Raw genomic sequence first — 15,188 nt, 5'->3', positions numbered from 1 at the left:
AGTAGAGACGGGGTTTCACCTTGTTGACCAGGATGGTCTCGATCTCTTGACCTGGTGATCCACCCGCCTCAGCCTCCCAAAGTGCTGGGATTATAGGCGTGAGCCACCGCGCCCGGCCGACATTTAATTTTTTACTTGGATTTTATAATAGCCATAGCAGCCTTTTGTGAATTGTTTCCCTGTTGCCTTATTATCACATCCAGATTTTACTTTTGCAGCATATCACCAGTACTTACCTAACCAGCACTAAAAAGAAACTTCATTAACAATGTTATGATGAGAAAATTTCAAGACTTTGTCCCTAATATTCTGAAAATCAGTTTCTAAATGAAATAATTCTAGTTATGCTAGGGAAGCAAGAAGTCTGAAGAAGTTATTAACTACACTATTCTATTTTTTATTTATTCCCTTCATAAATGTCTGTTAACCTTTTCTTAGAACAGAATTTAAGAAAGCATTTTTATTTGTAGGAGCTATAGATCAAATGATATAGATAAAACATAATAAATGTAATCTTGAGTGCTTGAGCTAGAATTACATATGTGATTTATTTACATGCAAAGGATTAATGCTGCCCAGACATTTGCTAGAGGGTTTTGTTTTGTTTTGTTTTGTTGTTGTTGTTTTGAGATGGAGTCTCACTCTATCGCCCAGGCTGGAGTGCAGTGGCGCAATCTCAGCTCACTGCAACCTCCGCCTCCTGGGTTCAAGTGATTCTCCTGCCTCAGCCCTAGCTGAGATTACAGGCGAGTGCCCCCACACCTGTCCAGTTTTTGTAGTTTTAGTAGAGACAGGGTTTTACCATGTTGGCCAGGCTGGTCTCGAACTCCTGACCTCAGATGATCCGTTCACCTCGGCCTCCCAAAGTGTTGGGATTACAGGCGTGAGCCACTGTGCCCAGCCACTAGAGGGTTTAACAACTTTTTAAGGGATTATTTTACAAGATTTTCTGGCTATTGTTAACTTTTAAACTCTGTTTCCATTCCAAAAAGTCAAGGGTGGAATAGAAAAGGAGTTTCCAAGGATGATAGAAGTTGATGGCTAGATACCAACATAATGTATAATTTCTTCTAGCTGAGAATCCACATCACATTTTTTCTCAATGCTAATCTGGCAAATTGTTTTCTGATGCTCAAAGCCTCTTGCCTCTAATCTTCTTTTCCCAGAACCTGCTTCAACCGTCTCAGCCCTTCTGCTCCCACCTCTCCAGTACATGCAGCACTCTATCCCTCGACTGTGGAGGCCTGCTCCAAACAGTTATTCTGGGCATCTTTATGTAGCCCGTGGCTTCAATTTCATTTATGTACTTACTAAATATTTGTCAGTAAGCTCCCTGGGGCTAACCACTAGGCACTTAAAACCGAACAAGACAAATCCCCATGCTCATCAAGCCACCCGTCTAACACGGGGGCAAGTGTGTAGCAGGGAGACAGACAAGAAAACAGGCAATGACACAGCACTATTCCCTGCCTCTGGCAGTGGACAATATAGGCTACTTTGTAAGGACTAATTATGGGCAGGCCCAGAACATGATGCAGGGTTTTTCAGAAGGAGTATGCTGAAATGTGCACAGAACACAGCCATGATTTCTGATCAAGCCCTTTTATTTTTTATAAGCAAATTTAATCCAGAATATAGTGGCATGTTATTCATATACATGTCTTCTGCAAAAGTCACTTCAGGTTTTGATCAGACTAAAGCAGCAGGGACATTTGTACATTTGCTTTTGGGGCAAGGCCTCAGGTGATCTTGTCCTTCTAGAAGAGAAAGAAAGGGAAGGGATTGGCCATCATCTCTCTAGAGAATTTACCCAAGCCCTGTCCACAATCTCTAACCTTCTCAGAGAGGCATCCTGGAAGTTTTGATTCTATCCTAGCCCAGCATTAAGGAACCTGTTCCATTTGAGGGAAAGAGATCCAGAGCTCACACTAAAGAGGCATTTTGGGGTCTCAAACCATGGTTCTCAAGCTTCCCACTAGCCATGGTTCAGCTGCCATAGTGTAGGGGTGGTTTATATCCTTCCTCTCTGGACTCTAGGAAGCAAAATGCCGAATCGCATTCTGTGATTCCCAATGGTTGGTTCTAAACCTTCTCAACAAGTTGCATTTTCTGTAGAAATGACATTAGAAAATAAATTAGAAACAAATCACTAATGGAGAGTGGAAATCCTTTCTATGTTTGTAAGAGCCACATTCTGAAATTAGTGTCAGGACATCTATAAAGCCCTGGTGTTTCAGGGATACATTTGCACATGTTCCTAGGGAATGGATCCAAGGTACTCATCAGATAAACAGGGTTCATGGTCCAGAAAGATAATGGACTTCTGTCATAGGGAATATCAGTGTCACTCTTTGCTGACATTAAGAGTCAATCTGACAGTCTTGGTACTGTTAAAAGTCTAAAAATCTACCTTTGCCTTTATGGGAGAGAATACCTTCATCTTTGCCAGCACTACGAAAGCTGCAATGTTCTTATTTACCACCTGACCTAGAAATCGTGAACGAACACATCAAGATAAATATATTTATGTGAATCTTGACATGAATATATTCAGTGACCTAAAAAAAAGGACATGAAAATTAAATGAAGACTCCTTAAACAAAAGGCTTTTCTCTGCTTTCTCTGCAGCGGGGTACAATTGTTGACTTCTTAGGGATTAGAGGCAAGGAGCTTAGCACAGAATGGACAAAAGAAAATGTTAACTTCCCCTAAAACAAAACAAAATGGATGAGTTCACAGGTGAAGTCTTTCAAATGATCAAGGGATAGATAAATCTGTTACACCTTAAGCTTTCAAAGGCAAAATGAACTAATTTACATTGTTAAAGAAAAGACAAACCATCTGAAAAATGGGCCAGAACCTAAAGTCAGTTTTTAGGGGAGAAAAAAACCTCTATGACCAATAAACACACAGAATATGTTCCATCAAAAGAATGAGAAGAAAAATTACAGACTGGAAGAAAATATTTGCAAAAGACATATCTGATAAACAACTCGTATTCACAGTGTACCAAAAACTCATAAAAGTCAACAGTGAGAATGCAAACAAGCCAATTAAAAAATGGGCAAAAGACCTGGGCAGATAACTCACCAAAGATATACAAATGGAAAATCCGCCTATGAAAAGATGCCCAACCATATACGTCATTAGAGAATTGCAAATTAAAACAAGGAGGTACCAAACACACCTATTAAAATAGCCAAAATCCAAACACTGACAACAGAACATCTGGCAAGGATATGGAACAGCAGGAACTGTCATTCATTGCTGGTGGAAACACAAAATGGTACAGCTACTTCAAAGACAGTTTGGTTGTTTCTTACAAAACTAAACATACTCTTACCATATGATTCAGCAATCTCGCTGCTTGGTATTTACCCACAGGAGTTGAAAACGTATATCCATACAAACATCTGCACGTGTTTACAGCAGCTCTATCCATAGTTGCCAAAACTTGGAGGCATCTGGGAAGCAAAAGGTCTTTCAGCAGGCAAGCGGATAAATTGTGCTACATCCAAACAATGGAATATTTTTCAGTACTAAAAAGAAATGAGCCGCCAAGCTATAAAAAGACATGAAGAAATCTTAGATGCATATTACTAAGTGAAAGAAGCCAATGTGAAAAGCCTCCATACTTATACATTTCATCTATATGACCTTCAAAACATATGGAGACAGTAAAAAAGATCAGTGGTTGTGAAGATTTAGCAGGGAGGGAGGGATGAATAGGAGGAGCACAAAGGGTTTTTAGGGCAATGAAACTCTTCTGTAGGATACTATGATGGTGGCTACAGGTTATTATACATTTGTCAAAACCCACAGAATATACAACACCAAGGGTAACCTCGATGGAAAGTATACCCCTTGGGTGATAATGATGTGCCAGGATAGGCTCATCAGGTGTGACAAATATACCACTCTTGTGTGGAATATTGGTAGTGGGGGCTGCTGTGCATGTGTGGAGATGGGATATATGAGAATGGTTTGCTTTCTGCTCAGTTTTGCTGCGGACCTAAAACTGCTTTAAAAGAAATTAAAGCCCATTTTTTTAAATGCTCCAATCAGAAAGCAAAAATTCAAAAGTTTGGTGGTACCCAGGGATGATGAGGGAGTGAAAGAAGCATGTGTACACTATTGGGCTCATTTTTTTCAAGGCAGTTTAGCAATATTTATCAAATGTATCAAAATTTATCTTGGGCATATTTGCAAAAACTGTTTGGGATATATAGACAAAATTATTCATCTCTGCATTGTGAGAGCAGCAACGACAGGAAAGCCAGTGTCTCCAGTAGGGAGACTGGATGATACACTCTAAGGGCAGAAGCAGCAGGGGAGCAGATTGTAATTATGGGAGAAAGTTCCCAATACATTTTTTGCTGGTCATGGGGTTTTTTTCTGTTGTTTTGTTTTGAGACTGAGTTTCATTCTTGTTGCCCAGGCTGGAGTGCAATGGCATGGTCTCGGCTTACTGCAACCTCCCCCTCCCAGATTCAAGGGATTCTCCTGCCTCAGCCTCCTAAGTAGCTGGGATTACAGGTGCCCACCAACATGTCCAGCTAATTTTTTTTGTATTTTGAGTACAGACAGAGTTTCACCATGTTGGCCAGTCTGGTCTCGAACTCCTGACCTCAGTTGATCTGCCTGCCTTGGCCTCCCAAAGTGCTGGGATTACAGGCATGAGCCACCACACCTGGCCTCAATATGTGTTATGAAATGCAAAAGCAAGGCTCAGAGCAGTGCTTTTAATATTACCCTGTTGATGTAGTTTTTTTATTAATAGTTAGAAAAATTATTTCTAGGAAAGAATAACAAGAAATAAGTAACAGTGACTACCTTTGAGGATTATGTGGAGGTGGGGTGTACAGGATTTCACTTATTCTATGCCTTTTCTTTTTTACCCGTTTATATTTTATAACAAAGGGTTATTTTCCTTTTTAAAAACTTGTTTATGTTTTCTAACAATAGATTTCTTTAAAAAAATCACAGGAATTATCAAAATAGTGGGATTGTAGCCTTTTGTGTTTTCTCTGTTAACTATCTTAACATCAATAATTTTTTAAAATAATTTTTTACAAGGGAAAAGCCCATTTTTTAAAAAAAAAAAAGTTCTCCTTTCCTTCTTTTCATGACTGGTCTGGCTTTATCTAGATGCTCAGACTCATAGTGTCACAATTCAGTCCTTGGTGCAAAGGGAAAGAATGTTGTCATGCTAACACAAGAGTGCTAAAACAGTAGCCAACCCCTCCTTTTCCAGAGCAAGGGTCAGACATCCATCAGGTGAAATAGATGCCTGCTTAGGCTACCTATCAACCCCACCGCCATTCCAATGGGAATGATAAACAGAAAAGACAAAACTGATCAATGCTGAAAACCATGATTTAATTAAAACCAGAAATGAAGAAAGTGCTCAGGCCAGAAATGGAGAGGAACTTCTGATGATTATAGTATCATTGAGATGCCCCAGACCTGGAGCAGGAAGAGATGGAGGCAAAGCAGACTGAGGGCGTGGGGAGTCGCTGCAGGTGTCACAGTGAGCTCCGTGGTGCTGTCTTCCATGCACTTTGGTGTCGTTCCACCTTCCTTTTTTTTTTTTTTTTTTTTGACACAGTCTCCCTCTGTCACCCAGGCTGGAGTTCAGTGGCTTGATCTGGGCTCACTGCAACTTCTGCCTCCCGGGTTAAAGTGATTTTTTTACCTAAATTGTGTATTTTAGTTGAGATGAGTTTTCTCCATTGGCCAGGCTGGTCTAGAACTCCTGACCTCAAGTGATCCCCCTGCCTTGGCCTCCTGAAGTGCTGGGATTACAGGTGTGTGCTACCATGCCTGGCTTCTTTCTTCTTTTCTTTCTTTCTTTTCCCTGTCTCGCTCTGAAAAAATAATCTCAGGATTTTTTTTTAAGCTTATTTTTTCTTTGCCTGTACCTACAAATACAAATTTGAGTAAAATGCCCCTTCTAATGGCTGGTATAGTAGATTAAAGGTTTTTTTTGTTTTCAATTGTGGTAAAATATACATAGCAAAATTGACCATCTTAACCATTTTTCAGCATGTAGAGCTCAGTGGCACTGTGTGCATTTACATTGTTGTGTGACCATCATCACCATCCACCTCCAGAACTTTTTTATCTTTCCAAACTGAAATTCTGTCCCCATTAAACACCAGCTCCTCATTCCCTGCTTCCTCTGAGCCCTTGGCAGCCACCATCCTGCTTCCCATCTCTAGGAATTTGACCACACTAGGCACCTCATGTAGGCAGAATCATACAGCGTTTGCCCTTTTGTGCCTGGCTTATTTCAGCAAACATAAGGTCTTCAAGGTTCAACCATGTTGCAGCGCATGCCAGTGTTTCCTCCCTTCTTAAGGCTGAATAGTTTTCCCTAGGATGTATATACTCTATTTCGATTATTCATTCCTCTGTTGGTGGATCCACAGGTTGCTTGATATAGGTATTTTCTGGAGGAAACTCCACTGGTTATTTGGTCAGGAAAATTATTTGTTGTTACATACTTTGCATTGAAAGAAGTTATCACTCATTTCATATAAAAAGTATTCTGTGGTTCAAACAAAAAGAAACACGAAGAAAATTCATGGAGATTGGCTTCTTTTGAAATAAATTCAATGTAAAGAAATTCTAGTAAATTCCACATGTTCTCTACCTGATTCAAGAGAACATTGATCTTTGAAACTTCCCAAGAGAGCAATGAATGGTAAGGACAGTAAGAAGATAATGGGTCCCACCTTTTGGCCAACAGTCACAGGTATGTGACTTAGAGACCACGGGAAAAGGAATTACTGAATTAGAAGACAAACTAAAAAAAAAAAAAATTATCCCCTGCACAGTGGAAACTGGAGATGAAAATAGAACTTTTTAAAACCCAGAAATCTAATTTATGAACAATAGATGTTTCTAAAAAAACAAAATAGAGAAACATAATAACCATTGGAAAAAAAATGAAAACATTTTCTGATCTAAAAAATATATACCTAATTAAAATTGAAATTCAGACAGCTGGAATTGATATAATAAAATATATATGTAAGTTCATAGTAAAAAAAATTTAGAAGACACATAAATAAGAAAAAAGAATAATAATCCAATACACAGCAAGCTTCCAGAATACATAGTCCTTCTTACCATTCATTGCTCTCTTATAAAGTTTTAAAGAAAAAATGTTCTCTTGAATCATGTTGAGAGCACATGTGAAATTTCCCCAAATTTCCTTCAGTTTATTGCATTGAATTTACTCCAAAAGGAGCTGAGGAGTTTCTGGAGGAAGAATTTTTTAACTGAAGAATGCTATATAAACAAATAGGAGAAATTGTCGGACGCCTGGGAAACAGCAAAGGCCAAGAAACTTTGAATGTTCTCTTCACAGCACTGAGATGTGCTTGGTAAGATGTATATTTAAAGGGAAAAAAAATTTTTTCTCTACCATACTAGTTGTCAGTGATGTATGACTATGTCGAATACAGACGTTCTCAAGCATGTAAAAATAGAGAAATCACCCATGTCAAAGATAGGATTTCAGAATTGAGAAAACTGTGGATGGCAGAAACTGGTAGTGAATAAGGAAACTAGTTACCTATAAAGAGATATGCTGAAATGATTGCAAAGGTGTATTATTATTTTATTACTTAAATATATATTGAATGACTTATTGCACCAATTAGCTAAATAAAAAATAAAGAAGTATTCTTTAACACTTATTTTTAAAAACACTCCAAGCCCAGCATGGTGGCTTATACCAGTAATCCCAGAACTTTGGGAGGCCAAGGCGAGTGACTCACTTGAGGTCAGGAGTTCGAGACCAGCCTGGCCAACATGGTAAAACCCCGCCTCTACCAAAAATATAAAAAATTAGCTGGGCATGGTGATGGGCAGCTGTAATCCCAGCTACTCAGGAGGCTCAGGCAGGGGAATCACTTGAACCCAGAAGGCAGAGGTTGCAGCAAGCTGAGATCATGCCACTGCACTCCAGCCTGGGTGACAGAGTGAGACTCTGTCTCAAAAAGAAAAAAAAGAAATTTCAAATATAAATATCTTGAGTTCAGATTTGTAACTTTCAGCTCCAGCATTCAATTTAGTGGTCACACTCAGGAGGGGGGAAGAAAAAAGACTTTTCTTCAGGTAAAAGTCTTGAGAAAAAGTAAATTCTTACTTCCCAAGGATCTCACAGAGCCAACATGAGTAAAGTTAGTCTAACCTGTAAGCAGGTGAATGAATGTGGTAGCACAGAGCCATTTGAGCAGGTCAGAGATACCTAGGACTGGGCTCTTCCCATCCCTGGCCTCACCCAACACTGTGAGACCCAGGCTAGGGAGGCAGGCATCCCACACCAGCTACATTTCCAAACCTGTTCTGAAGGCAGAATGTTCTACTACCAGTACCTTTTACCCTTCTTGCTCTATTAGCAAAGGGAAGTTCAGGTTGATGAGCAAGTGGATTAACTATGATCAACTCATTTACTTTGCTTGAAAACACACAGTAACACTAAACCAGGGAGCAAAGCCCTCAAAATGCGCTTACTCACGAGTTTGTGGTTCACTCTGTGACCTGGTTCTGCCCCCTCACAATAATTAATCTCAGGTTCTGGTAGATCATTAGATCCCACTTCTTTCAACCATCTAAACAAGGTGAAGGTGTCCCTGGATTTAAGGTTCTGTAGCTTCAGACAGGACTGGTGCTTTTAGATCAGGGGTGTTCTCCATTGCTGTTTCCTGAAAGAGTCTAAAAAATTAGAATCAAATCCTTGCATGTGAATTCACAGAGATAACATTTTTTTTTTCTCCTTGTGAGTTTTTCCTATGTTACTTACAGCAAAGATGGCAGAGCCCTTAAGTTAATGAAGTCCCCAGGCATGTTGCCAGGGTGTAAAGGCCCTTATCTGTGCTCCCTGCCAAAGGGAAGTCGGAATTATCAAGCAGCCCGAGGATCAAAGGGAAGTCTGATCCTGGGGACTTTCCTATGCCTCCCCCAGGGCTATGGATAATTTCCCTGCCTGCATTCTTCACTGAAACTATCTTTTAGGAGAAATGGCTGCTCTGGCAGAACCCAAAGATGACTGCATTTCTAAGGAGGTTAGTAGACCCTTAGCATTAATGTCCAGTTTATGGGTACAATGTAGTTACATATCCAAATTGATACATTTACATATAGTCACTAATAAATAGTTGCTGTTTTTAAGAGTTGAGGTTAATTGGAAACTATTTAATTTTATTGGCCAAGTATATAATATGTATATATGTGTGTTACACTTTCAGATTCAAAAAAAAAAAAAACTTGCTTGCTTAAAATTGTCATCATTGCATTTTTGTAATCTAGTTATTGTAATTAATCATTTTCTTTCCAGACCCTTCATTTCTAGAAATGTCTAAGTCTCTTTAGTTTGCCTTTTATTAAGGACTTAGAGAGCCAGTATGAGGTGATTTTGCTCTCCCGTGTGCACAGTGACTAATGGATGAGGAGAGAGGAGAGGATTTGTCAGGAATAGGATTATTTAAGAGCAGCAGAACCTAACTTTTCAGAGAGCAGCCTGTAACAAACAGCTATCTGGAACAATCTTGTGGTTTATGAGCAGAGCTCTCTCAGATAACTTGCCTTAGAAAGATTCTGCATTGTTCTCTCAGACATCCCAAATACACATGGTTAAAAGCCTTTGCACTTTGGGCCAGGCGTAGTGGCTCATGTCTGTAATTCCAGTACTTTGGGAGGCCAAGGCCGGTGGATCACTTGAGGTCAGGAGTTTGAGACCAGCCTGGCCAACATAGTGAAACCCAATCACTACTAAAAATACAAAAAATTAGCTGGGTGTGATGGTGCGCGCCTGTAATCCCAGTTACTCAGGAGGCTGAGGCATGAGAATAGCTTGAACCCAGGAGGCAGAGGTTGCAGTAAACCAAGATTGTGCCACTGCACTCCAGCCAGGGCCACAGAGCGAGACTGTCTTAAAAAACAAACAAAATAAATAAAACACCCTTTGCACTTTGAACTGGAAAGAAAATAGGGACAACCTACCTTCCAGACATAGAACATGAGGTAGTCACTGCTTATGGTGTGTGTCCTTGCTCACACAAGCACTGTGTTAGACTAACAGGCATAGGAAATTAAGAGCACAACTGTAGTCAAAGAAAACTGGACTCAAATGCCTGCTGTCCTATTTGCTGGCTGTGTGCATTTGAGAAGGGGTAAAGGCACCCCTTCAGGTTAATAGGATACCCAACCCCAACAGTTGTACAGGCAATTTTTGCCTCAATCTTCTGTGCACTTAGTCCCCACTCATAAAATATATCCTGGAATAATAAAGGGAACAAATGAAATAAATAAGTGGATAATATCATTTGTCTCAGTTTGTGTTTCTACTTAGGTTGTGCAAATTAAAGTTGCACTAATGCTTTCCTCATTCATTTAGTAAGTACTTACTGCCAAATTCTAAAGAGAATACCCCATGGCCCCATTTTTCCTAAACAGTAGTCAAAACACTGAAATGGGGCGTTACAGCCCCTGGCCATTAGGATTGTTTACATAGTAGCGTCCAGAAATGGGAGTTATGGGTCCTGAGCTCTGCCCTCTATGAGTCTAATCTCATGTGAACACAGACAAAAATTGTCCACAGCTGTTCTTGTTATCCAAAGTCACATTCTAATACAGGGCTTAAAGATAATTCAGTTGTGATTCTTGATGGTTTCCATATTCCTATACAACCGACATCCCATCCCACACCAGGCTTTTCAGTGCCTAGTATCATCCCACCTTAGTCATCGACTCCTGCAGCTCTTCTCTAGGACTTCACCACACCAATACCTGCATCACTTGCAAACTCAGTTCCAAGTACACCACTCTCAGACTCCCACCTCCACCTCTGCAGCTCCCTTCCCACCCCCAGCCCAGGGATCCTAACTGCATGCACCCACTCCATTTTCCCCTCCCTCCTCATATAACACCATGATCCATCACTTACTCCTGCAACCCCCCATCACTCTCACCGGGCAAATTCCCACCCTCATTAAACTTAATTCTCTGTCCACTCTTTAGTTGCTTCCAGGCAGCGGAAGAGTGTTCCTTTGATCTTATGACCACAGATCTCAAGGACCCTTTAAAGCTCACTCCCAGAAGCGCTGCAGCTTTCTGATGTGGAGAGAAGGCTGCTTTACACTTTCATTTTCCTCACACCTACAGTATGCTTCCCTCTCTCACTGAGAAAATAAAGGCAATCAGAACACATCCAGCCTGCCTGCACACAGACTCCCATGCTGTGCCTCCTTCCAGTGACAACTGTCTCAGGCCAGCCTCTCCATTTGCACCCAGGGTCCCGTCCCATCTTGTCTTTAAGCAGCCTTGATCCTGAAAGTAGCCCCTCCTTCTCCCACATAATGCACTTTCCTCTGCGCTCAATCACTTCCATCCCATTACATAACAATTCCACTCAGAACTCGCTGGTGGCTTGTTCACACATCATTCCTGGTGGTCTGCCCTTGCCTGACACTGCCTCCTTCCTTTCAACCTAATTCCAGTCTCAAGCCTCCTCTTTTTGACCCTTGAATACAGTAAAATGATTCCTCCCTCAGGGCCCTTGCACTTCAGGTTTCTCTGCTTGGGACAGTTCCCCCAAATATATAATTCACTCACTCCCCCCATTTAGGTCTTTTTCCCAAATGTCACCTCCTGGGAGAGACCTTCCATAACCTCTCTATCTAAAATATTCTCCAGACAGCTCTTTATTTTCTCCAATCACTATTTTCATTCATGGTGCTCATGTTGTAATTGTGTTTGCCTCCCTCCTAAAGGGCAGCCTCCAGGGGCAGGGATGTACCTACCTGTCCTCTTCAGGGCTGTTCCCCATCACCCACCACTCCCTGGTGGGTGCAGTACCTGGCACACAGCAGCTGGCCCATAAAACATTTGTATCCAATGAACATGGGTTATGCCCTGGCTCAACCACTTAATAACTTGGTGGCCTTGGGCCTCAATTTCTCTTTTGTTAAGACAAGGTCTCACTCTGTAGCCCAGGCTGGAATACAGTGGTGTTACCAGGTTCACTGCAACCTTGATCTCCTGGGCTCAAGCAATCCACCTGCCCCCAGCCTCCTGAGTAGCTAGGACTGCAGGCATGTGACACCACAACCCAGCTAATTTAAAAAAATTTTTTTTAATTTTCGTAGAGATGGAGAGTCTTGCTTTGTTGCCCACACTGGTCTCAAACTCCTGGACTCAAGTGATCCTCCTGCCTTGTCCTCCCAAAGGGCTGGGACTACAGGACTGAGCCACTGTGCCCAGCCTCTTTGAGTTTCTTCAGCTCAACATTACCTTTGTAGGATTAATCCATGCCGTGTTGTAGTTTCTCATTCTTTTGTGTGACTGTACAGTCACACAAAAATAAACAGTTAAATTATTCTACTGTTGATGAACATTTGGGTTTAGTGTTGCTGCTATGAATATTTTTTGCATTTTTTTGGTGAATATATGTGATTTATTTTCCCCAAACAAAGGTTTGCTCTTGTTGCCCAGGCTGGAGTGCAATGATGCGATCTCAGCTCGCTGCAACCTCCGCCTCCCAGGTTCAAGCAATTCTCCTGCCTCAGCCTCCTGAGTAGCTGGGATTACAGGCACCCACAACCACACCCGACTAATTTTTTGTATCTCTAGTTGAAACATGGTTTCACCATGTTGGCCAGGCTGATCTCAAACTCCTGACCTCAGATGACCCACATGCCTCGGCCTCCCAAAGTGCTGGGATTACAGGCATGAGCCACCGGGCTCAGCCAATATATGTGATTTTTGATGACTATATAATGAGGTGAAATTATTAGATCATGGTTTATGCATATGATAATTTTTAGTGGATTCTGCTAAAGTTTTACAAAGCGGCTTTAGAAATGTACACTTCCACCAGCAGTGTATGAGAGTCCAGTTGTTCCACATCCTTGCCAACACTCGGTGTGTCTTTTTATTTTTAGCTGTGGAAGGGTGTGTGGTAGTATTGCAGTACAATTTTAATTTGTATCTTCCTGATTAATGAAGTTGAACATTTTTTCATGTTAAGGACCCCAGTTTCATTGGCCATTGGATTCCTGCTTTTGTGAAGTGTCTGCAAAATATTTTGTCCTTTTTTTCCATTGGGCTATTTACTTTTTTCATGTTAATTTGTAGTTCTTTGTATATTCGGGATATAGTTGTTTGTTATATATCTTCTACCTGTGGATGGCATTTTAGAATCTTGGTGCTGTGAAGAATTAAAGTTCTTACTTTTATTTATTTATTTATTTACTTCACGACAAGAGTCTTGCTCTGTTACCAAAGCTGGAGGGCAGTGGCTTGATCACAGCTCACTGCAGCCTTGAACTCCTGGGCTCAAGCAATCCTCCCACCTCTGCCTCCTGAGTAGGTAGCTAGGTCTACAGGCGCATAGTATCATGCATGGCTAACTTTTTTTTTTTTTAAGACAGAGTCTTGCTCTGTAACCCAGGCTGGAGTGCAGTGGTGCGATCTTGGCTCACTGCAACCTCCACCTCCCAGGTTCAAGCAATTCTCTGTCTTAACCTCCTGAGTAGCTGGGATTACAGGCATGTGCCACCATGCCCAGCTAATTTTTGTGTTTTTAGTAGAAGTGGAGTTTCACCATGTTGACCAGGCTGGTTGCAAACTCCTGGCCTCAGGTGATCCACCTGACTCGGCCTCTTAAAGTGCTGGGATTATAGGCGTGGCCACCATGCCTGGCTGCTATTTTTTTTTGTATATATTTTGTAGAAATGAGGTTTTACTATGTTGCCTAGGCTGGTCTCAAACTCCTGGCCTCAAGCAATCTTCCTGTCTTGGCCTCCCTACATGCTGTGATTACAGGTGTGAGCCACCACACCCAGCCAAGCCTCAAATTCTAGATTTTTAGTGATATGGATAGGTGATAAAAATAGGAGCCCCTTTGGAGGACTGTGGGAAGTGTGTCTGAGGACGTGGTGAAACAATGCCTGTGATGCTCTCAGCACTTGCCCCACATGGGGTAACTACCCAGTAAAAGTTAATTAGTACTGTTTTGTGAGCTTTTCTATGATGTTTCTCTCTGGGACTACTCCAGCTCTCTGGTTACAATATACATGGATTTCAATATCATAGAGAAGCTAAATGTATATTTGGACAACATATAGAAAACTAGAAAGTGTAAAAATCAATGAGTTACTGCCTATAAGCAAGAGCTTAATCCCTCATTCAAGATGTTTCTTTTAAAAAAATTTACTGACCCTGAATAGTATCTGTGAGATGAATAGACAGTGGATCTACCCCATCAGATGGATGGATGGATGTAGAGGGAGCAGTTGGATATATGAGTGAATGGAGTAGATGGATTGTGAGTGGTTCAAAATGATGACTGAAATGTGGATTTCTTTTTTTATTATTTTACTTTAAGTTCAGGGATACATGTTCTGAACATGCAGATATGTTACATAGGTATACATGTGCCACAGTGGTTTGCTGCACCCATCAACCCATCATCTAGATTTTAAGCCCCGCATGCATTAGATATTTGTCCTAATGCTCTCCCTCCCCTTGTCCCCCACCCCCCCAACAGGCCCCAGTGTGTGATGTTTCCCTCCCTGTGCCCATGTGTTCTCATTGTGCAACTTTCACTTATGAGTGAGAACATGCGGTGTTTGGTTTTCTGTTCTTGTGTTAGTTTGCTGAGAAAGATGGTTTCCAGCTTCATCCATGTACCTGCAAAGGACATGAACTCATTCCTTTTATGGCTGCATAGTATTCCATGGTGTATATGTGCCATATTTTCTTTATCCAGTCTATCACTGATGGGCATTTGGGTTGGTTCCAAGTCTTTGCTATCATAAACAGTGCTGCAGTGAACATCCGTGTTCATGTGTCTTTATAGTAGAATGATTTATAATCCTTTGGGTATATGCCCAGTAACGGGATTGCTGGGTGAAATGGTATTTCTATTTCTAGATCCTTGAGGAATTGCCACACTGTCTTCCACAATGGTTGAACTAATTTACACTCCCACCAACAGTGTAAAAGTGTTCCTATATCTCCACATCCTCTCCAGCTGTAGTCCCAGCTGCTTGGGAGTCTGAGGCAGGAGAACTGACTGAACCAGGGAGGCAGAGGTTGCAGCGAGCCGAGATTGCACCACAGCACTCCAGCCTGGGAGACAGAGTGAGACTCTGTTTCAAAAAAAAAAAATTCAT

At 41.3% G+C, this 15,188-nt stretch overlaps 1 protein-coding gene across 9 annotated transcripts in view; it reads left to right on the top strand.

The window, feature by feature from the left end:
• Positions 1–15,188, top strand: part of HECW1 (HECT, C2 and WW domain containing E3 ubiquitin protein ligase 1) — a 445,591-nt gene that overhangs the window by 256,346 nt on the left and 174,057 nt on the right. The window contains exon 1 of one of the 9 annotated variants that reach the window (XM_064366744.1): positions 8,883–9,077. The exons of the other annotated variants lie outside the window; for them this stretch is intronic. Coding sequence (XP_064222814.1) covers positions 9,033–9,077 — 45 coding nt within the window. The 5' untranslated portion in view covers positions 8,883–9,032. Of the gene's footprint in view, positions 1–8,882; positions 9,078–15,188 lie in introns of those variants that run through there. 9 annotated transcript variants of the gene reach the window in all.

This window comes from Aotus nancymaae, unplaced genomic scaffold (assembly GCF_030222135.1).
Source record: "Aotus nancymaae isolate 86718 unplaced genomic scaffold, 86718_ANA_hifiasm-v0.15.2.pri h1tg000065l, whole genome shotgun sequence".
Taxonomy (NCBI): Eukaryota; Metazoa; Chordata; class Mammalia; order Primates; family Aotidae; genus Aotus; species Aotus nancymaae.
The sequence above is the reverse complement of the archived record's forward strand: the minus strand, read 5'-3'. Positions and strand labels throughout refer to the sequence as shown.